The following is a 24,759-nucleotide window of genomic DNA, read 5'->3' as shown; positions in this document are numbered from 1 at the left end:
AGGCATGAAGCATGAAGCAGCTAACATAGTAGGTCTGACAGAACCAAGCAGCCAGACACTGTATGGCTTAGCATGGGAAGGTAGGTGGAGGCAGGGGAGAAGCACACACACAGATATGTATTCGATTCCAGCCATTGCAATGAGCCCCTCCTCCTATAGCTCCTCCCACCAGCCTCCTCTGGCCTCCACCAACCATCCCAAGCTAAGCCATATAGCAGGGATCATCAACTAGTTTCAGCGGTAGATCGATTTTTGTTTATTGAGCGAGGAGAAGCACACACACACACAAACACAATGGATGCTTAACAGCAATCAGCTGAGAGTAGAACTGGAGGCAGCCGGACCAACATGCCGATTAAGACTACGAAGGGGGTGTCGCTAATACGCAAGAGTTACTGAAGAAGACGGAAGGTTACATTTAAACGTTTTGTTTTTAACGGATGAACCATTTCATCATCTTAAATCAACAAACCAATGACAACCTCTGAGCTAACAGTTTGTTAGAGAAGGAGGAGGAGGGTTTGAAGGAAGGGAGGTGCTTTGATGGTGAGTGAGTATTGAAGGGGAGGATGACAACATAATGAGAGAAGCGAGGGAGGCTCCAGGGGAATGGGCCCCTCAGAGAAGAAGGCAGGCAGTCTTCATTACAGCAAAGAAGACATATGGTGTGGTGTTTATAAACAAGAGGTAATCCAAGAGTCAACACTGTACACTCGGTAGGCTTTCCCCAGACAGAAACTCAGGACAGTAAAGCTATAGTCAATATTAAAACCACACACCCAGATAAAACAAGGCACACAGGACTAGACAGTCTAGACCACGCATCACCAACTAGATTCCGCCACGGGCTGATTCTTTCTTGAGCGGATGGTCAGGGGGTAGGAACATTATTAAAAGTAATTTGTAGACTGCAAATTGACCGCAACAAGCCCAAACAGATATAATACTGTATTTGAGTAAAACATAATCATTTCAAACCTTGCTAACATTTATACAACGAGTGGGTCTAATGCTGAATGCTGATTGGTTAAGACCGCATTCCAGCAGGTGTCTATTCCACAAGTTACCACCGGCTAAATCTATGACATTAAATGGCTATTCACTGTCTCATCAGCCCAGCCAAACAATTAATAAACTTGATCTCCACTATAAAAAGCATTGAGACATTATGTCACATTTCTTTTAGACCAACATTTCATTTTCAACAGCAGATTTGTATAAACCTTGCTGTCTGTCTCTGGCATTTGCAACATTGTTTCAATATTCAAATTCGATCTCCAGCTGTCCCATAGTAATGAACGTGTCGGGAGTCGGGACGAGACAGACAGACAGACAGACAGACAGACAGACAGACAGACAGACAGGCAGGCAGGCAGGCAGGCAGCTTTTCTCAACCAGTCAAAATCATGAATCAGCTTTTTATGGATATATACAAAGAAATGTCAATTGAAAAAAGGTTAAACCAAACGAAGTGCTGCTAGTTTGCCGTCTTTCCAGCTTCAGTTGATTGTGTTAGCTGTGTTGTTGGCTAGCTCCTCTGATCAAAGGTGTCCTGATGAGCGAGCAAATTTTCTATGCCAGGTGAAATCGTGCCTTATTGATATGGATGTGTCCAAATAAATGTCTCTAGAAAACAGCTTAAACAAATGTAAACGCTGCTACTTTGCTGTTATTCTGACTGCACTTTTTGCGTGACTGTAAGTTAGCCGTAGTTGGCTAGCTAGCAAGCAATGGAATAAGAATGTTGCCAGCCGGTATGGCAATGGAACATTTAGAACGAACGACTAGGTCGTGTCTCTAGCAACCGAACCGATAGAACAAACGACCAGCCGGCTTGGTAGCAACCCTAGATTTGTGTCGGGACTATATCTTGTGGAAGGATGAAATTGTATGAATAAAGTCATTAAAATAAAGTTTTTAATTAAAATATGTCAATCATTATTTGAATATGTTGGTAACCCATTGTATAAAAGTGATAATGCGCTCTAAGCCGGGGTTTGGAGGATGTATTGGATATAGTGCCAATACACCGGCTTCTTGGGCATTATCACTTAATTGTATCACATACAGTGCATCTGAAAAGTATTCAGACCCCTTCACTTTTCCACATTTTGTTACATTACAGCCTTATTCTAAAATGGATTCAAATTATGTTTGTCCTCATCAATCTACACACAATAACCCATAATGACAAAGTAAAAAGAGGTTTTAGATTATTTTGCAAACGTATTAAAAATTAAAAAGATAAATATCTTATTTACATAAGTGGAGATGGGAGAACCTTCCAGAAGGAGAACCATCTCTGCAGCACCAATCGGGCCTTTAAGGTAGAGTGGCCAGAAAGAAGCCCCTCCTCAGTTAAAGGCACATGGCAGCCTGCTCTGAATTTTCCAGTGAAGCATGGTGGTGGCAGCATCGTGCTGTGGGGATGTTTTTCAGCAGCAGGGACTGGGAGACTAATCAGGATCAAGGGAAAGATGAATGGAGCAAAGTAAAGAGAGATTCTTGATGAAAACCTGATCCAAAGTGCTCAGAACCTCAGACTGGGACAAAGATTCACCTTCCAGCAGGACAACAACCTTAAGCATACAGCCAAGACAAAGCAGGAATGGCTTCCGGACAAGTCTCTGAATGTCCTTGAGTGGCCCAGCCAGAGCTCCGACTTGAACCTGATCGAACATCTCTGGCGAGACCTGAAAATAGCTGTGCAGCGATGCTCCCCATCCAAGCTGACAGAGCTTGAGAGGATCTGCAGAGTATAACAATTGGGGGGCCCAAAAAGATGATAATCTGCAGCCTGCCAGCTGGGGAACACTGGTGTAGACAAAGAAAAGTACACTATATTCCATCCAGGTGATTTTTAGTTTGAAAGCAACAGGGACAGGACATTTTAAGTGTCAGTGAAGTAATTAGAGGGTAGAGGAGATCAGAGATATCCATCTTACTGCATACTACCGACAATTGTCACATTTTGTGGTAGGGCTACTTGGCTATGTTCATTTCTAAAATTAAGGTAAATGGCACTTCCTGTGGAGCATCAACCACGTTTACATTTTAGTCACTTAGCAGAAGCTCTTATCCAGAGTGACTTACCGTAGTGAGTGGATAAATGTTCAGATAATTTTTTGTACTAGTCCCTCGTCGGAACCAAGTCTCACACAATATGAAAATCAATTACAGAGAATTTTAATAAAAAATAACGATCCATAGAGGACACAGGCCCACAAGAGAAGGGATATTTTTCTGCATTAACACATTGCATTCACCCATGTGCACACACATTGGTCCACAAATGTCCTCTTTGAAACATACAGCACCTATGAAAATACCATAAATGCCAACTATTTCCGTCAACAGCAAACTTTCGCACATCTTGACCTCCCTCTGAAGATAAAGCAACAGCCAGAACATATCGGATAGGTATGATTTGATTTTATTCCAGATTTTTTTATCTGCGAGGGGGAGGCTTCCCCCCCCCCCCCCCCCCCCCCCCCCCCCCCCCACAGTTTCCAGTCCATATATTGACATGTCAGCACCGGGGAGCCCCCGTGGCATCTGTTCTGCCAAAATATCCAGGTTTATTGAGAGCATTTTGTGATTTTATATTTTTTTAAGGAGCAATCCAGAAGAATGGCGGAAGCTTGAATCGGATGGCGGTGGAAGTGAGGATGAAGAGACTTTTGTCCAAAAGAATGGGAAAATAAGCAAAATTGAAGTTGAAAAGAAAATGTGTAGTGTTGATAATACCCCCATCATATCTGGTAGGAGTACGTTTTCAGGGAGTATTGGTGCCCGACTTGGTGAATCTGTTGAAAATATCCAAAATGGTGGAGAAAGCCTTGGGTGAAGTAAAATCAGTAAAGATTATGAGAAGTGTGCTTGTTTTGATTTCTTGTGTTTCTGCTGATCAGAAACAGTGTGGGTTGGGTCTCACTCGAGTTGATGATTATGCTGTGTCGTTCTTTGAGCTACGGAGAAGGGCACCTGTCAAGGGAGTAATTTCTGGATATACTAAAGAATATTAATGGTGGTCAATTGGCAGTAAAGTTTTTATTTTTATGTGGAGTCCCTCCCAACATGAGTGCAGCTGGGATATGTGCACTATCCTGTCAGAGCTTTTGTACCCAGGCCTTTGCAATGTCATCGTTGTAAAATGTTTGGACCTGTAGGAAGTGTCTGCAGACAGAAGAAGCCGAGATGTTGGGATGTGTGGGAAAGATGACTTTGAAGGTGATTCCGAATGTGTAGCAGAAGAGAATGGCCATTGGCAAAGGAGTAAAGTGTTGCAACTGTGGTGGAGAACATAGGGCGAAATCCTTGGAATGCCTGAGTAGGGTGAAAGAGACTGAGGTTGCCAAAATCTGGGCAGTTGAAAGTGTCTCCAATGCAGAGGCTGTCAAAAGGGTAGAGAGATGATCTCTGAAGGTCCAGTGGTAGTGAATCACCAACAGGACCTAGAAAATCTTCATGTGAAGAAAGTAGACTTAGTGTCTTTTATAGCGATGGTGGTAAACGGCACTGCACAAGTCGAAACGAAGTCAAGAAAGATCGACTTCCTTGTTTATGCAGCTGAAACACTTCTGGGATTAAAATACTTCACATCTGACGAGTTATATGGAGTACTGTCTTGTGCGGTCCCACCCTCTCAGGCCCTAGAGCCTGAGCAGGGTATATGAGTATATATATATATATTTTTTTATTATTGTTAATTCCTTTTTTTGTAGTTTGTGTGGATTTGTTTTTTTTTTGTAGGCACTAACGGGGGTTGACTCCGCCATGGCTCGCTGGCCAAAGCCTATGGGGAAATTAATGGGGGTTTTGGATAAACATAAATGCCGAAAATAAGGTCTGTGGTAAACAGGATTAGATCTTATAAATGTTGTTCTATGAGATAATCTTCATCAGCTAAAGTAACTTTTTGTGAATTTATGTAATCAAAATAAGTCCATAAAGCACATACAAGATTCATCATTCTTAAAGGCCATGTTAACTGACTGATATCTCATAGAACAATATATTTAAGATCTCCTAAGCCTGTGTTAACCTCAGACCTTATTTTCGGCATTCATCCCAAAACCCCATTCTTTCCCCCATAACAAAAGCTGAACGGAACAGTTTAATTTCCGCTTTTTAGTACTATAAACTGACAAGCTCTATACGCCCAATATCAGCCAGAATCAACCACCCTGCATAACCTTGACATCCCAATTGTAATCAATATCACTGCATTGGTTTGTCATTTACCCACCATCTTGTGCTTTCATGTATAAATAGAATCTTTGGTTTCAATTAAATTGACAGTGCTTGAGGTTTATGAAATCAACCATGTAAATATACGTATTTTTTATTTAACTTCATAAGTACATTCAACTTGCTTACACGGTTATTAACATACTAGGTTTTAGGATGATGGAATAACAGTTCAAGCTAAAACAGTCTTGTACTCAAGCTGGAAGTGCATTTCTGAACGTTCTCTTGAATGGTTGAGCTGCTGTTCAATTGTCTGATCGCCACTGACTTGAAGGTCTCTACTGCCATCCAAGGGCGATATGACTAACTGCAGCCTTACCTGTCGTACAGGCCCTTTGGTATGTGCTTCCTTCAAGAACACGCCCAGCTCATACCAACCTCTCTCAATAACATCAGACAGCTTCTAACACAGAACCACCATGCAAGCTCAAAATGCTATTGACACTGCTTAGGATTCAGGATTACTCACTGGGGTGCTTGGATGGATCAACAAACAAGGATATGACAGATGTAAGCATGGCTGTCCTCATACAAAACAATAGCAATGGAATGATTGAGTGGATAGGGTAGTCATGTGGTCACCACAGGCTCATTTCCAAGGACATTTCCAAAGCATTCAATACTCACGACAAACAGTTTTTTGATGACTCTTAAAACCTGGTGTGGATGTTATGTTAATTTACAAGAAACAAACTAAAAACAGATTTTTCAAAATGTATTTCTTAGAAAACAAAGCATTAGCAAGAGGAAAAACAAAAAGGGGCCCCCAAATACAATTGTGCTTTATTGACAAATACAATTGTGCTTCATCGGCAAACGATTGTACAATCTCTACAGTTGATTGCAAAGGCAGTGTCCATCCACCAAATACCATATGAAAGCTACACAATATACGTCCTGTTCCATGCATGACAAAACCTCCCCTCCATGCTTTAGCTATTGTTGTGACACTCAGATTACAATGCTTTTCCACGGTCCTGAAAAGACAGCTGTAAAAAGTATTGGGGATTGAGAAAGTGCATGAGAATTGATTGATTCTGGATTCACGTCACAGGATATGGCATTAGAATTGAAGACTCGTTAAGCTAATGACGAGTGAGCGACGGTGGTTGTCATCGTTTCCTCTAGACTGAGGTTGATTCCCAAATGGTACCATATTCCCTATATCTATAGTGCACTACTTTTGACCCAGAGCCCTAGTGCCCCGTTCAAAAGTAGTGCACTACATAATAGGGTACGTCCCCAGATTCGACAATCAGTTCTCTGTCCCCTAAAGTAATGTGTTGAAGTAGTGTTTCACATGCACTCCGGTCGAGTCCACATTCTCATTGAGAAACAAATTGAGAAATCTAAGTGAGGAATCTTTACCCGACATCTGAGACTTCAAAGTCATAAAACAAATACAAAAAAGGGGGCAGCACTGGGATTAGTGCATAGCACAATCTGGCCAACGTTTTAATAAGAACCAGTAAAATGCCGGATTATGGAAAAATACAATTTCAGGCAAGGGAATTACTGCCACCATATCACAATGTGGTGGGCTCTGTCATGTCAAAAGTCCTCACTTGTCTAATGGATTTAGCGTAAGAAATAACCACAAGTTCTGAACATGAATGTATATTGTGTAGTACGCTACATACGTACAATATTAACTTTTACAACTACAAATGCAGATTGTACTGCAACGCCTTGTGGAATGAGGGCTTTGAGGCGAACCACTACAAATAGCCTTCACTCATTGCAGGGCAGATTAGTGACTAGCAAGTAAAGTACAGCATCATTGGTATTGATTGACAATATTTACATTCCAATTTTCTGAGTGTGTAATCTGCAATCAGCACAAACACTTAAGAGTGTGCAAAACAATAAGTGTAGAAGAATAGTAAGGCTTAAACATGGTGAGAACATATTTCATACAGACCAGTATAGGCCACCCAAATAAATCAAATACTAAATCATAATTCATTTCAAAAACGTAGGACTATGGTTAACAAAACAGAAATTAATATTTCCAGCATACGTGGGCAAACATCGAAAACGTGTATCGATTACAGAGTGGTAGTACCATCAAACTCCCTCCTGTCCAGGTTTTTCATGAAGCAAGAAAAAAAAAAGTGGGCCAAGCTTGTGGGCAAGCAAGCGTTTCAACAATGCAGCTGGAAAAAGGCTCGTATTAGTTCTTTCAACTTCCTTCTCTGCTCAGAAGATGTAATCTTGAGTCATCTTGAGGGAAGGCATGGCCTCGTTGACATTCTGGTCCAGCCGATGATACTCCACATTGTTGCGAGAACACAGGCCGTCCCTCCAGCGCCGACTCTGGGCTAGCAGGAAGATCTGGAGAGAGGGGAGAGTGGATATTCAAGTTAACCTTTAACCTTTTTTATTGAATTCTGGGCTGTCCATTCATAAAGTGTCTCAGCGTAGTAGTGCTGATCTAGGATCAGGTCCCCACTGTCCATGTACTCCTATTCATCAAGACCTAAAAAGGCAAAGCTGATCCTAAATCCGCATTCTTACTCAGATGCTTGATACATACGGACCCAAAAGTAGCTAAAATAAGCGCCATCAGGGTGATATTCAAAGGAACACAAAAAAGGCTATGAATGGAGACTACCCATGCTAACAATGTAGCTAGGCTACCTAAAAGGGAAGTAAATAGTCTCAATAACAAAACTCCAACTCAATATGCATTTCTGCATAATGTTATTAATTTAAGATGACTAAAGTTCATATTTAAATTGGGCAACTTTGATAGGGGTGGGGACCACAAAAAAAATATGGCTCACGGGACTGTGTAGCCACATCCATACCCACACAGGCAGTCAGAGCCGACCCCAAGCAAATTTTTGTTTCAAAGTAAATATGCTGCAATTATACACAGTTTGTCATGGGTGTAGAGAATATTTTACAATTATACACAGTTTGTCATGGGTGTAGAGAATATTTTACAATTATACACAGTTTGTCATGGGTGTAGAGAATATTTTACAATTATACACAGTTTGTCATGGGTGTAGAGAATATTTTACAATTATACACAGTTTGTCATGGGTGTAGAGAATATTTTACAATTATACACAGTTTGTCATGGGTGTAGAGAATATTTTACAATTATACACAGTTTGTCATGGGTGTAGAGAATATTTTACAATTATACACAGTTTGTCATGGGTGTACAAATTACAATTGTACAAATTCTGCCATGGGGCAGAAATGTTTCAGTTTTACAGCTAATTTCTTGAAATTCTACACATTTTGACATAGGGTAGATAGAAAAATGTTTGCAGTTTAATATACAGTGCCTTGCGAAAGTATTAGGCCCCCTTGAACTTTGCGACCTTTTGCCACATTTCAGGCTTCAAACATAAAGATATAAAACTGTATTTTTTTGTAAAGAATCAACAACAAGTGGGACACAATCATGAAGTGGAACGACATTTATTGGATATTTCAAACTTTAACAAATCAAAAACTGAAAAATTGGGCGTGCAAAATTATTCAGCCCCCTTAAGTTAATACTTTGTAGCGCCACCTTTTGCTGCGATTACAGCTGCAAGTCACTTGGGGTATGTCTCTATCAGTTTTGCACATCAAGAGACTGACATTTTTTCCCATTCCTCCTTGCAAAACAGCTCGAGCTCAGAGAGGTTGGATGGAGAGCATTTGTTAACAGCAGTTTTCAGTTCTTTCCACAGATTCTCGATTGGATTCAGGTCTGGACTTTGACTTGGCCATTCTAACACCTGGATATGTTTATTATTGAACCATTCCATTGTAGATTTTGCTTTATGTTTTGGATCATTGTCTTGTTGGAAGACAAATCTCCAAATGTTTTATACATTGTAAGGCTGCATGACGAGACTAATGATGATTTGAAAAAAGTCGGTACTTTGTTTTTTGCGCAGGCTGTACACACTGCATCAATCACTCATTCACAATTTGACTAGCACTTTATAATGCCTCGAATTTTACGGCGACTTCCTCTTTGTGTGGCCATAATGCATCCTAAAAAAATCCATGCCTTTTGCGGTCAGTGGTTATTGTGCCCTTGGCGATCAGGTTTCTCACAGGCTACAAGTGAAGACAGACACGTCGGGGACGCATCTGCGCGCATCCTTATCCAATTCCCAGGTGCATATTGAAGATACTGGAAAAAAACTGTCCACATTTACTTTGTCAGCCAACAAGATGAGTAGGCCAAACAGCAAAAGCCTAAGTAAATCTACTATCCCCCATAGTAAACATTAAATTTTTATTTTTTTAAAGACCTATTCTATTCTGTGCGAGAAATAAATATTCCAAACATAGTCTGGGACAGTTGTGGGATGCGATTGATCCCAAATTAATACAACCACTACGTAATTGTTTTTATGCTAATGTGGCTGACGCAACAGATCAGAACGTTTAGCTTTAAAATGTTGAAAACTCCATTATCAAAAGTGACAGCAAATGCAATAATGCTTGTATTGCTTCTGTTATAAAGGTGCAATTTACAGTGAAAATGAACTTCCAAGCTTGAAACACATACGCTGCTTATTTATTCATCACCTTTATTTAACTAGGCAAGTCAGTTATTAACAAATTCTTATTTTCAATGACTGCCTAGGAACAGTGGGTTAACTGCCTTGTTCAGTGACAGAACGACAGAGTCAGCTCGGGGATTCAATCTTGCAACCTTTCGGTTACTTGTCCAACGCTCTAACCACCAGGCTACCTGCCACCCCATATGTACAGTGGGGCAAAAAAGTATTTAGTCAGCCACCAATTGTGCAAGTTCTCCCACTTAAAAAGATGAGGCCTGTAATTTTCATCATAGGTACACTTCAACTATGACGGACAAAATGAGAAAAAAAAAATCCAGAAAATCACATTTAAGGATTTTTAATGAATTTATTTGCAAATTACGGTGGAAAATAAGTATTTGGTCAATAACAAAAAGTTATATTTTGGTTTCATCTGACCATATGACATTCTCCCAATCTTCTTCTGGATCATCCAAATGCTCTCTAGCAAACTTCAGACGGGCCTGGACATGTACTGGCTTAAGCAGAGGGACACATCTGGCACTGCAGGATTTGAGTCCCTGGCGGCGTAGTGTGTTACTGATGGTAGGCTTTGTTACTTTGGTCCCAGCTCTCTGCAGGTCATTCACTAGGTCCCCCCCCGTGTGGTTCTGGGATTTTTGCTCACCGTTCTTGTGATCATTTTGACCCCACGAGGTGAGATCTTGCGTGGAGCCCCAGATCGAGGGAGATTATCAGTGATCTTGTATGTCTTCCATTTCCTAATAATTGCTCCCACAGTTGATTTATTCAAACCAAGCTGCTTACCTATTGCAGATTCAGTCTTCCCAGCCTGGTGCAGGTCTACAATTTTGTTTCTGGTGTCATTTGACAGCTCTTTGGTCTTGGCCATAGTGGAGTTTGGAGTGTGATTGTTTGAGGTTTATACTGATAACAAGTTCAAACAGGTGCCATTAATACAGGTAACGAGTGGAGGAAAGAGCAGCCTCTTAAAGAAGAAGTTACAGGTCTGTGAGCGCCAGAAATCTTGCTTGTTTGTAGGTGACCAAATACTTATTTTCCACCATAATTTGCAAATAAAATAATTAAAAATCCTACAATGTGATTAGGATTTTTTCATTTTTTTTCTCATTGTCTGTCATAGTTGAAGTGTACCTATGATGAAAATTACAGGCCTCTCATCTTTTTAAGTGGGAGAACTTGCACAATTGGTGGCTGACTAAATACTTTTTTGCCCCACTGTATGCCAGTTAGGCTCTATAGCCCTTGTAAAACCGGATAAATGTGCTTCATTTTAAGAAGTTATTTGGCCACTTTAGTTGTGATACAAACCTTATCAAAACATATAGGTATGGGCTAGACAACTTGACTTGACAGCCTTGCCCACTCTTGGCAGTCTCTCAATCAACTTCATGAGGTTGTCACCTGGAATGTATTTAAATTAATTGGTGTACTTTAAAAGTTAATTTGTGGAATTTCTTTCCTTCTTAATGCGTTTGAGCCAATCAGTTGTGTTGTGACAAGGTACGGGTGATATACAGCAGATGGTCTTTTCTCAAATAGGGCTAAGTCCATATTATGGCAAGAACAACTCAAACAGGCAAAGAGAACCGACAGTCCATCATTATTTTAAGACATGAAGGTCAGTTAATCCAGAAAAAGTCAAGAACTTTGAGGGTTTCTTCAAGTGCAGTCGCAAAAACCAAGCGCTATGATGAAACTGGCTCTCATGAGAACTGCCACAGGAATGGAAGACCCAGAGTTATCCTCTGCAACAGAAGTAAGTTCATTCAATTTACTCGTGAATCAGGCATTCATGGTTAAATTCCTGCAAAGAAACCACTACTAAAAGGACACCAATAAGAAGAAGACACTTGCTTGGGCAATGAAACACGAACAATGGACATTAGACCTGTGGGAATTTGTCCTTTGGTTTGGAGTCCAAATTTGATATTTTTGGTTCCAACCGCCATGTCTTTGTGAGATGCAGTGTGGGTGAACAGATGATCTCCATGTATGTGTATTTCCCATCGTTTCCCCACACTTAACCAGCATGGCTACCAAAGCATTCTGCAGCAATACACCGTCCCATCTGGTTTGGGCTTAGTGGGACTATTATTTGTTTTTCAACAGGACAATGACCTAACACACATCCAGGCTATGTAAGGGCTATTTTACCAAGAAGGAGAGGGATGGAGTGCTGCATCAGATGACCTGGTCTCCACAATCCCCCGACCTCAACCAAATTGAGATGGTTTGGGATGAGTCAGACCGCAGAGTGAAGGAAAAGCAGCCAACAAGTGCTCAGCATGTGGGAACTCCTTTAAGACTGTTGGAAAAGCATTCCAGGTGAAGCCGGTTGAGAGTGTTCAAAGCTGTCATCAAGGCAAAGGGTGGCTATTTGAAGAATCTCAAATATATTTTGATTTGTTTAACACTTTTTTATTTACTATATGATTCGTTGAGTGTTATTTCATAGTTTTGATGTCTTCACTCTTATTCTACAATGTAGAAAACAGTAAAGATAAGCGAAAAACCCTTGAATGAGTAGGCGTTCTAAAACTTTTGACAGGTAGTGTATGTGTGAAATTTGTTTTGATTTAGAATGGACAATTATCATGGACCTGTATCGAAACAGGGGCAGCAGGAAGAAATACATGTAATCTATGCACTTAAATAGCAAATGGAGATCACTTTTCCTGTGGTTCATTTTCATGCCAGCCAGGTAGGCTATACTCCTGTTGTAAAGATAAGCAATGTGTTTAACATCAGGAAAGTTGAGAAATAAATATAGTAAGGCTGGGCGATAGAAAGCTGACAGGATCCTCCTCTTTTTAAAAGGCCATCATTGTGGAGGGACTGTAAGAAATACCTGGGCATTTCCTCCCAAATATGTTCTCACTCGCCTATAGTAGGCAACCCAGACTTGCCAAAAGCCCTGAGGGATGCCGACTTTAATCTTTGGCATACTCTAGGAATCAGGACCTTTTCAGACCTATTTCATCAGAAAACCACTACACTGAAATCCTTTCAAGAGCTCTGCAGTGAATTCGATGTGCCAAGATCCCATTTTTTAAAATATCTTCAAATTAGACATGTAATTTCCTCATTTACCTCCAAGAGGAGGTTTAGAACTCAGTTGAATGAAGTTGAAACCCTTCTTGTCACAGCACAATCCATTAAAGGCAAAATATCTTACATCTATAGACTCCTTTCTGAGAAAGGAAGCTCCTCCTTTACTCCTTTGAAAATAATCTGGGAAAAGGACCTTGGTCTGACTATCAGTGATGAGTTATGGGCGGAGGTTTGCGACAGGGTATACTGCTCCTCTACCAGTGTAAAAATGAAAGAATCTAATTACAAATTTTTGTACAAATTTTATTATACTCCTTTGAGACTCCATAGAATGAAAACAGATATGTCTCCTAACTGTAAAAGATGTACCTCTGAAAGCGGAACCTATATGCATGTATTTTGGAGCTGTAGGGAGATTGCCAGATTCTGGCAATCTGTACATACTGCTGCACAGAAAATACTAGATGTACAGTTTGATATGACCCCGTGTATCTATCTTCTTAATGCCCAGCAGGACTTTGTTCTTGATCCTGACAGAGAAAATTTGCTTATGACTATTACATACTCTGCTAAGAAATGTATTCTTCTATTGTGGGCCTCTAATACCCCTCCTACATTTAAAATGTGGATTGACCAGATTGTTGACTTTCTTCCTCTTGAAAAGCTCACTTATGACCTCCACAAGAGACAGCCCAAGTTTGATAGACTCTGGTCTCCACTATTCAACTATATTTCAAACTGGACAGAGTGAACGGGGTGACTAGGGAAATGCGCAGATACATGTTGTGTAAGGTACTGTAAAACCTAAAAACAAATTATTGGCCCGTCGTCTCAGCGAATGCTTGAAATAGCTGATAAGAACCTTGATAGTGCTGCTGCAAGTGTTATATGTTTTTTTTTTTTTTTTTTGTGTGTTTTTATTTTAATTTAGTTTTTGAGTACGTGTGCGTAGGTGTGTGTGTATGTATATGTGCGTATGTATGTACGTACGTATGTGTGTATGTATATATGTACCAAGGAAAATATATAGATTAAGAAAAATAAATGCTTTTATTTGACTTTATCATTCATTTTAATTGTATTTTTATTTTTTCAAAAGTATTATTATTTTTTTATTTTTTATTTTTTTAAAGCCTGTCACATCTGTGAATGTGGAATGTGTTCTGTTGGTTGATTGAAAAACAAGAAAACTTAATAAAACTTTAAATTTAAAAAAAAAAGGCCATCATTCAGTTTTCAAGTAATTGCATAGCCTATAGAAATGTTGTGCATCATGAGCTCATGGGCTCTCATGAAGTGTTTGATTAGATTTTCAATTACATTTGCATTGATGTCAGAGTGATTTAAAGAGATAATAGAGTGCTGAGTACCAGGCAGTTAGCAAGTCTGGTAGGCTACTAATGACCAGCAGCAGCATCAGAGCTTGGAGAGGCCTAATTGGAGTGGCAGGTAGCCTAGTGGTTAGATCATTGGGCCAGTAACCGAAAGGTTGCTAGATCGAATTCCCGAGCTGACAAGGTGAAAATCTTTCTTTCTACCCCTGAACAAGGCAGTTAACCAACTGTTCCTAGGCCGTCATTGTAAATAAGAATTTGTTCTTAACGGACTTGCCTAGTTAAATAAAAAAGGTTAAAAATAAATAAATTAGCATGATTAAAACTGTCACGTGGAATTTGACTGCCTTCGTGATTCGGGACCGCCGGTGTGGCGGTAATACGTTCCTAGCCGCAACTCAATATTAGGAATGTGTTCCTGATGTTTTGTGCACTCAGTGTATAGCCAAGGCTACTAGTTTACGAACTAGAGAGAAGAGGAAGAGATGGGCGGTTGCCAGCCAGAGATGCATGAATTACAGTGAAATATCCGCCAGAGTTTAGGCTACCATTTTTCAATAAGTGGTTGCACCGATTTTAGATAAAGCACTCAAATTAAAATGTAGGCCTAGTGTCAACATAACCACCCAATGCTTCACTAAAATGTATTGGTCAATGGCTGATATGCATGCAACCTGTCCATAGCCTGTTTCTTTTCAATTGTTGTCCATTTTATAGCCTAGGCCAGGTGTTTCCCAACTCCAAGTACCCCACAACAGTACACATGTGTGTATATTGAAGGGGTTCGGTACAGCAGAAATCAAACAGTCTCGTATGGATTAATAAAGTACTCCCCCTCTGCTTACCTTCCTCTTGTTGTGGTAGGTGATGTATACAATGGCCACCAGGAAGGCCAGGATGACCAGGTGGAAGAAGAAGTGGGAGTCCTCGTCCTGGGTGGTGTAGATGTTGGTGTCCTTCATACGTACATCTATCTTCCCAGCACTCTTTGCTGGGCTGAGCACCACCTGGTCATCATCATCGGCGTCCACCATGCCGTCATCGTTCTCCTCGTTGAGGTCTTGGCCGCCAAAGTTCTGGTTCTGGTCCTGGTCCAGAGGGACCTTAACAGCGGGTCCCATGTTATAGTCTTCACCACCTTCTTCCTCATTTTCTCTGTCGTACATGTCTGTCTGGGACTCCAGGGTGTTGATAGGCACTTGATCGCTCTCTTGCTCATCCTCTGTTGCGTCCATGGGGCTGACGAGCTTGGTGTTAGAGGCAGGGCTTGGTTTCTCCAGGATGGGCTTGGCAGGCTCTGGGGCTTTGACTGTGGTGGTGCTGGTGGCTGGAGCTGCAGTCATGGCAGCATCAGCATCTGAATCAGCAGGTTTGGGAGGTAGTTTTTCAGGAGTCAGTCCTGATTTATCAAATTTGGTTTTGTTCTTGTCTGCAGTTATTGCATACTTGCCAACAGTTGTTTCAGCATTAATGGCAGTGGATTCAGCTATAACCTCCCCTTTGGTGTATGGTGCATCATCACGTGCTATTACACCATCGATAGGTGTGTCTTCTATAGGTGTGGCGGCAGGGTCCTTGATGGGTGTGGCGGCAGCGTCCTTGATGGGTGTGGCGGCAGCGTCCTTGATGGGTGTGGCGGCAGCGTCCTTGATGGGTGTGGCGGCAGCGTCCTTGATGGGTGTGGCGGCAGCGTCCTTGATGGGTGTGGCGGCAGCGTCCTTGATGGGTATGGCGGCAGGGTCCTTGATGGGTGTGGCGGCAGCGTCCTTGATGGGTGTGGCGGCAGCGTCCTTGATGGGTGTGGCGGCAGCGTCCTTGATGGGTGTGGCGGCAGCGTCCTTGATGGGTGTGGCGGCAGCGTCCTTGATGGGTGTGGCGGCAGCGTCCTTGATGGGTGTGGCGGCAGCGTCCTTGATGGGTGTGGCGGCAGAGTCCTTGATGGGTGTGGCGGCAGAGTCCTTGATGGGTGTGGCGGCAGAGTCCTTGATGGGTGTGGCGGCAGCGTCCTTTGCATCTGCTGTTCCAGCCTTCATTACTGTTGCATCATTGTCACTGGTTACTGTGTCTGCTTTGCCGTCCGTTGTACCAGTACCGATGGCTGTTTCTGCATCCTTGCTGGCTGTTGCCAAAGGCAAGGGTTCTAAATCATCAACTTCTGGATCCAGTAAAACTGCTGAAGTAGGAATTGAAAACAAAACAGTCACCACACTCATTTGAACCTCTGTTCACATTCTACACTTTACAAAACAAGTCATGGGGTTTAATCTTTTTGTAGCTTACAGAACATTTGAAAATAAGCGTGGTGAAATCTTTAGTGGAAAAATGTAGCCAAGTTATATAGCGTAGGCCTAATCATCAAATTGTACATGATACACACATCTTATCATTCTACATCTGACCTGTAATGGTTGAATGTGTTTTGTGTTAAATAAAAGAAAATAATAGGTTCACTTTGCCCTCGGAGTTGGGTGTCCAATCAAAAATGCATATTAAAAAAAAGTGTACCAATGGTCCAAACCTCATAATCCGTTAAGTTTTTACCCTTGTAAGATGGCTAAAAGTATGGTGACTCAATGGAGGCCAGAGAAAGTGGGAAAAAAAGGCTGAATTGTGCAAAAATGAAGGTTACTTGCTACCTGACATGCTCACTTTCCCGTTGAACTCATCTTCTCGAATCCGCAGAACATAAAACAATAGACGTTATGTCTCAATCGATATCCCATCATACATGTAGCATTTTAGTATATGCTTTTCATATTAAATTGAAATCCCTGTCCTTTTTAAAAGATTATTCAAAAACAAGCATCTCTCTAATGTCAACTGCTTTTATTTTCAAAGCCGATTACATTTAATTCAGCTCGTATCATGCGTATTTAGCTTTTTCCGACCCGTGGAAACAACTGACGACAACAAAATGTAAAATCCTCAAAAGTTATGAGAAACCTCCATACCTACAGTACCAGTCAAAAGTTTGGACACACCTACTCATTCAAGGGTGTTTGTTTATTTTTACCATTTTCTACATTGTAGAATAATATTGAAGACAAACTATGAAATAACACATGAAATCCTGTAGTAAAAAAAAAATGTTTTTTTAACAAAGTAAAATATATTCTAGATTTGAGATTCTTCAAAAGTAGCCACCCTTTGCCTTGACAGCTTTGCACACTCTTGGCATTCTCTCAACCAACTTCCCCAGTAATGCTTCTCCAACAGCCTTGAAGGAAATCCCACATATGCTGAGCACATGTTGGCTGCTTTTCCTTCACTCTGTGGTCTGACTCATCGCGAACCATGTCAATTTGCTTGAGGTCGGGGGATTGTGGAGACCAGATCATCTGATTCAGCTGGTGTCCTTTAGTAGTGGTTTCTTTGCAGCAATCTGACCATGAAGACTTGATTCACACAGTCTCCTCTGAACAGTTGATGTGTAGATGTGTTTGTTACTTGAACTCTATGAAGCATTTATTTGGGCTGCAATTTGAGGTGCAGCTAACTCTGAAAACGTATCCTCTTCAGCAGAGGTAACTCTGGGTCTTCCATTCCTGGGGCGGTTCTCATGAGAGCCAGTTTCATCATAGCGCTTGATTGGATGAAAAACGTTCCCATTTTAAACAATATATTTTGTCACGAAAAGATGCTCGACTATGCATATAATTGACAGCTTTGGAAAGAAGACACTGACGTTTCCAAAACTGCAAAGATATTGTCTGTGAGTGCCACAGAACTGATGTTACAGGCAAAACCCAGATAAAAATCCAACCAGGAAGTGCCGCATTTTTTGAAACCGCCTCATGCCAATGACTCCTTATATGGCTGTGAATGAGCTACGAATGAGCTTATGTTTTCCACGTATTCTCAAGGTGTCTACAGCATTGTGACGTCTTTTTACGCATTTCCATTGAAGAATAGCCGTAAGGGAGCATATTTAGCAAGTGGTCACATGGTGTCTCCCGCAGAAAATCTTGCGTAAAATACTGAGGTAGCCATTTTTCCAATCGCTTCTTATGAGAAACCAATTGCCTCGACGGATATATTATCGAATATATGTTAAAAACACCTTGAGGATGGATCCTAAACAACGTTTGCCGTGTTTGTCGATATTATGGAGTTCATTTTGAAAAAAGTTCAGCGTTGATGAACAAACGGGAGCTATTTCGCCTACAAAAATAATATTTTTGGAAAAAAGGAACATTTGCTATCTAACTGGGAGTCTCCTGAGTGAAAGCATCCAAAGTTCTTCAAAGGTAAATGATTTCATTGATTGAATGATTTCATTGATTTTGAATGCCCTGTGTTCCAATGTCTCCTTATATGGCTGTGAATGCGCCAGGAATGAGCCTGCACTTTCTGTCGTTTCCCCAAGGTGTTTGCAGCATTTTGACGTATTTGTAGGCATATCATTGGAAAATTGACCATAAGAGACTACATTTACCAGGTGTCCGCTCGGTGTCCTCCGTCGAAACTATTGCGTAATCTCCAGGTGCGTGCATTTTACCATTTGGTTCAGAGGAGAAAGTCAACTGCCACGAATGATTTATCATCGATAGATATGTGAAAAGCAACTTGAGGATTGATTCTAAACAAAGTTTGCCATGTTTCTGTCGATATTATGGAGTTAATTTGGAAAAAAGTTTGCGTTGTAATGACTTAATTTTTGTTTTTTTTCTTACCCAAACGTGATGAACAAAACGGAGCGATTTGTCCTACACAAACAATCTTTTTGGAAAAACTGAACATTTGCTATCTAACTGAGAGTCTCCTCATTGAAAACATCTGAAGTTCCTCAAAGGTAAATTATTTTATTTGAATGCTTTTCTTGTTTTTGTTTAAATGTTGCATGCTGAATGCTAGGCTAAATGGAATGCTAGCTATCAATACTCTTACACAAATGCTTGTTTAGCTATGGTTCAAAAGCATATTTTTAAAATCTGAGATGACAGTGTTGTTAACAAAAGGCTAAGCTTGAGAGCTAATATATTTATTTAATTTCATTTGCGATTTTCATAAATAGTTAACGTTGCGTTATGGTAATGAGCTTGAGGCTATAAATAGGATCCCGGATCCGGGTTTGCGCGTTGCAACAGGTTAAGGAACTTTCAAAGTTCTTGAAATGTTCCGCATTGACTGACCTTCATGTCTTAAAGTAATGATGAACTGTTATTTCTTTTTGCTTATTTGAGCTGTTCTTGCCATAATATGGACTTGGTCTTTTACCAAATAGGGCTATTGTCTGTACACCACCCCTACCTTGTCACAACACAACTGATTGGCTCAAAACGCATTATGGAAAAAAATTCCACAAATTAACATTTAAGAAGGCACACCTGTTAATTGAAATGCATTCCAGGTGACAACCTCATGAACCTGGTTGTGAGAATGCCTAGAGTGTGAAAAGCTGTCAAGGCATAGGGTGGCTTTTGAAGAATCTCCAATAAAAAATATGTTTGATTTGTTTACCTTTGGGTTACTACATGATTCCATGGGTGTTAATTCTTAGTTTTTATGTCTTCACTATTATTCTACAATGTAGAAAATAGGAAAAATAAGGAAAAACTTGACTGGTACTGTATATCAGAGCTCGGTGCTTATGTTATGAAATCTCAATTTTTGGATATAATGTTAATGATATTGTAATGTAACAGGCAGGGAGCAGGTCTCGAACCCTCGACCTTCTAGCCCAAAGTCCGGCGCGCCATCGACTGTGCCGCAGAAGCATGCTCGTGCGGCAGAGTCGATATCCGCGCTTATAAACCCAGGGTCGTTACAATATGTTAGAAAAAGACCCCACTCAGCAATTCAGAACATGAATAGTCTTACTTGTCTTATGTTATTAAAACAAATATGACTAAGTGAAATTTCATCACCAAAGCATGTTCACACACGCTGGGCAGTGGGTGGACACCCTACTCTGAGTTTATCAGTATACACTTCTCACTGTAGAAATGTGCAGTGTACTGTACAGTAAATATTAACTTAATTCATATGCATTCTGTCACTGTACAAAACATTCAGTCAGGGATCCTATGAGAGGGATGTTTGTTCTAGCTCCTGCCATCTCATGCCTTTGGCCGGTCCTCTTAAATCAATGACCCGATTCAACCAGAGTCAACATGATTTTATACTCATGCCAAATTAGCAGTCGCCACAAAGAATGGGAGTATTCATTCCTGGAAGCTACTGCCAGCATCAACATTGAATAAGAAGATGCAAGGCCGTCAGAAGATGATTAGGGATGGGGGTGGGTTGGGATAATTACTTCTCCCCATGCTGCAGGCGGCTATTTCGATCCGCTCAAACAGTAAAGGCCCAGTGCACTACTTTTGTGGGAAGAAAAAAATAAATACAAAATTTAAAATCAGGGAGTGCTGCAGCACACTCAACAACCCTACTTCCCGTGGCTATGGAAAGAGGGGTGTGAGACAAAACATACTCTTTAAATAGCCAAGTAAATGGCTGGAAAATATGGCCCATCTGCTCTGTGTAGGGACATCCAGACATCACGCAATACGTTGTCTACTCAACATTCTTAAGTGGGACGATTTCTTCCCTCTTGCAATCTCAGTCATTGCATTGCAATCTCTGTACCTAGTCTAGCATACCAAAACGGTTTGGTAGTAGATCTGTTTGTTGTTGTCGTCACGGTTCAAGTCTACCAGCGCAGCTCCCTTACATAGTTGGAGCGCGCAACCTGCCTGCTCCACTTACATCTCGATCACACCAACAGCATCATTGCATTTTGGTACACCAGAAGTACATTCATTTTCAACGGAACGCTGCGTTTTTCTTGCAGCATTGCGTTGAAAAGGCAGTTGCAGTGCATACAGTATGTTGTATTTATCTAATGCATGCATTAAAATGGTATGCAAACTAGAGGTCGACCGATTATGATCAATGCCGATACCGATTATTGGAGGACCAAAAAGGCAGATACCGATTAAAATCGGCCAATTTTTATTTATTTATTTGTAATAATGACAATTACAACAATGCTGAATGGACACTTAATATAATATACAAATACAAATCCATTTAGCCTCAAATAAATAATGAAACATGTTCAATTTGGTTTAAATAACGCAAAAACAAAGTGTTGGAGAAGTAAAAGTGCAATATGTGCCATGTAAAAAAGCTAACGTTTAAGTTCCTTGCTCAGAACATGAGAACATATGAAAGTTGGTGGTTCCTTTTAACATGAGTCTTCAATATTCCAAGGTAAGAGGTTTTAGGTTGTAGTTAATATAGTATTTATAGGACTATTTCTCTCTATACCATATGTATTTCATATAGCTTTGACTATTGGATGTTATTATAGGCACTATAGTATTGCCAGTGTAACAGTATGGCTTCCGTCCCCCTCCTCGCCCCTACCTGGGCTCGAACCAGGAACACATCGACAACAGCCACACTCGAAGCAGCGTTACCCATCGCTCCACAAAAGCCACGGCCCTTGCAGCCGGGGAATAACGGGAATAACGACGGGAATAACGACTCCAAGACTCAGAGCAAGTGACATTTGAAACGCTATTAACGCACACCCAGCTAACTAGCTAGCCATTTCACATCGGTTACACCAGACATTAGGCTGATAGGCTTGAAGTCATAAACAGCGCTGTGCTTGCGAAGAGCTGCTGGCAAAACGCACGAAAGTGCTGTTTGAATTAATGCTTACGAGCCTGCTGCTGCCTACCATCGCTCAGACTGCTCTATCAAATCAGACTTATTATAAGATAATAACACACAGAAATGCGAGACTTAGGTAATTTAATATGGTCGAATCCGGAAACTATCATTTCGAAAACAAAACGTTTAGTATTTCAGTGAAATACGGAACCGTTCCGTATTTTATCTAACGGGTGGCATGCCTAAGTCTAAATATTCTTGTTACATTGCACAACCTTCAATGTTATGTCCTAATTACGTAAAATTCTGGCAAATTAGTTTGCAATGAGCCGGGCTGCCCAAACTGTTGCATATACCCTGACTCTGCGTGCAATGAACGCAAGAGAAATGACACAATTTCACCTGGTTAATAATGCATGCTAACCTGGATTTCTTTAAGCTAAATATGCAGGTTTAAAATATATACACTTGTGTATTGATTTAAAGAAAGGCATTGGTGTTTATGGTTAGGTACAGTCGTCCAACGATTGTGCTTTTTTCGCAAATGCGCTTTTGTTAAATCGTCGCCCAGCGTTGCATCGATTATATGTAACGCAGGACACGCTAGATAAACTAGTAATATCAACCATGAGTAGTTATAACTAGTGATTATGATTGATTGTTTTTTTATAAAGATAAGTTTAATGCTAGCTAGCAACTTACCTTGGCATCTACTGCATTCGCATAACAGGCAGTCCTTGTGGAGTGCAATGAGAGGCAGGTGGTTAAGAGCGTTGGACGAGTTAACTGTAAGTTTGCAAGATTGGATCCCCCGAGCTGACAAGGTGAAAATCTGTCGTTCTTCCTCTGAACAAGGCAGTTAATCCACCGTTCCTAGGCAGTCATTGAAAATAAGAATGTGTTCTTTACTGACTTGCCTAGTTAAATAAAGATGTTTTTTTTTTTATATAATTTTAAAAAATGTTTAAAAAAATTGGGCAAAATCAGCGCCCTAAAATACCGATTTCCGATTGTTATGAAAACTTGAAATCGGCCATTCCGATTAATCGGTCGACCTCTAATGCAGACTGTTTGACACAAATGGTAGCAGAAGGTGAATGTTGAACTTTTGTTGCACCACTATCCAGATGATGTTGCATACCATTTTTTGCGCAATGATGCCGTCAGTGCGATCGAGACGTTAGCCTGCACTGGGAGTCTGGGCTGCATCATTATCGTGGGGGAAAGAGCCAATAACGTGTTGTGATACCAACACCTGACTCACATCTGCGTGACACCGTCGTCTTAAAAAAAAATAGCATTGAGCTATATTGTTAATCTGCAGGCTATTATAATACAGTAAACCTCTCAACTGCGGGAGGGTCTACTCACACAATTGACAGTGGTGTAAAGTACTTAAGTAAAAATACTTTAGTTGTATCTGTACTTCACAATTTATATTTTTGACTACTTTTACTTGACTACATTCCTAAAGTAAATTATGTACGTTTTACTCCATACATTTTCCATGACACCCAAAAGTACTAGTTACAATTTGAATGCTTAGCAGTACAGGACAAAAAGTCCAATTCACACACTTATCAAGAGAACGTCCCTGGTCATCCCTACGGCCTCTGATCTGGTGGACTCACTAAACATAAATGCTTCCGTCGTAAATTATGTCTGAGTGTTGGAGTTAGCACCAGCTGTCAAAAAAAGTAATAAAAAAAGAAATTATGCCATCTGGTTGCTAAATATAAGGAATTTGATGTATAGCATTTACTTTGTACTTTTACTCAAGTATGACGACATTTGAGTACTTTTTCCACCACTGTACTTAAGTACATTTAAAATCTGATCCTTTTAGACTTACTCAAGTAGTATTTTACTGGGTTACATTCACTTTTACTTCAGTCATTTTATATTAAGGTATCTTTACATTTACTCAATGTAACTCAATGTATGACAATTGAGTACTTTTTACACCTCTGAATTTGGATTAGATTTAATTTATTTCGGGTTCAAAAGAAGCATACTGGCAACTGTAGCTTTTATTCCGCAATTTGTTACATTTTTGGCACCAATGCATTTTATGTAAACAGCATGGCAATTACGCACTCCAAGAGTAATTATATGCAACATGCATCAATCCATTCTAGGCCTATCTAATAATGCATACATCATCATCATCCTAGCCTATATATACACAGTGCCTTGCGAAAGTATTCGGCCCCCTTGAACTTTGCGACCTTTTGCCACATTTCAGGCTTCAAACATAAAGATATAAAACTATTTTTTTGTGAAGAATCAACAACAAGTGGGACACAATCATGAAGTGGAACGACATTTATTGGATATTTCAAACTTTTTAACAAATCAAAAACTGAAAAATTGGGTGTGCAAAATTATTCAGCCCCCTTAAATTAATACTTTGTAGCGCCACCTTTTGCTGCGATTACAGCTGTAAGTCGCTTGGGGTATGTCTCTATCAGTTTTTCACATCGAGAGACTGACATTTTTTCCCCATTCCTCCTTGCAAAACAGCTCGAGCTCAGTGAGGTTGGATGGAGAGCATTTGTGAACAGCAGTTTTCAGTTCTTTCCACAGATTCTCGATTGGATTCAGGTCTGGACTTTGACTTGGCCATTCTAGCACCTGGATATGTTTATTTTTGAACCATTCCATTGTAGATTTTGCTTTATGTTTTGGATCATTGTCTTGTTGGAAGACAAATCTCCGTCCCAGTCTCAGGTCTTTTGCAGACTCCATCAGGTTTTCTTCCAGAATGGTCCTGTATTTGGCTCCATCCATCTTCCCATCAATTTTAACCATCTTCCCTGTCCCTGCTGAAGAAAAGCAGGCCCAAACCATGATGCTGCCACCACCATGTTTGACAGTGGGGATGGTTCAGGGTGATGAGCTGTGTTGCTTTTACGCCAAACATAACGTTTTGCATTGTTGCCAAAAAGTTCAAT

The 24,759-nt window shown here is 40.5% G+C and overlaps 1 protein-coding gene across 1 annotated transcript in view; it reads right to left on the bottom strand.

Moving 5' to 3' along the window:
• Window positions 1–5,328: 5,328 nt before the first annotated feature.
• LOC110537732 (coiled-coil domain-containing protein 8) overlaps window positions 5,329–24,759 on the bottom strand; it is a 31,661-nt gene continuing 12,230 nt past the window's right edge. Inside the window, exons 2-3 of the mRNA XM_021624079.2 lie at window positions 15,028–16,355; window positions 5,329–7,584 (exon numbers count right to left, since the gene is read on the bottom strand). Of these exons, the coding sequence (XP_021479754.2) occupies window positions 7,450–7,584; window positions 15,028–16,355 (1,463 nt within the window). The 3' untranslated portion in view covers window positions 5,329–7,449. The remainder of the gene's footprint in view (window positions 7,585–15,027; window positions 16,356–24,759) is intronic.

Source organism: Oncorhynchus mykiss, chromosome 12 (genome assembly GCF_013265735.2).
Source record: "Oncorhynchus mykiss isolate Arlee chromosome 12, USDA_OmykA_1.1, whole genome shotgun sequence".
Taxonomy (NCBI): Eukaryota; Metazoa; Chordata; class Actinopteri; order Salmoniformes; family Salmonidae; genus Oncorhynchus; species Oncorhynchus mykiss.
The sequence above is the reverse complement of the archived record's forward strand: the minus strand, read 5'-3'. Positions and strand labels throughout refer to the sequence as shown.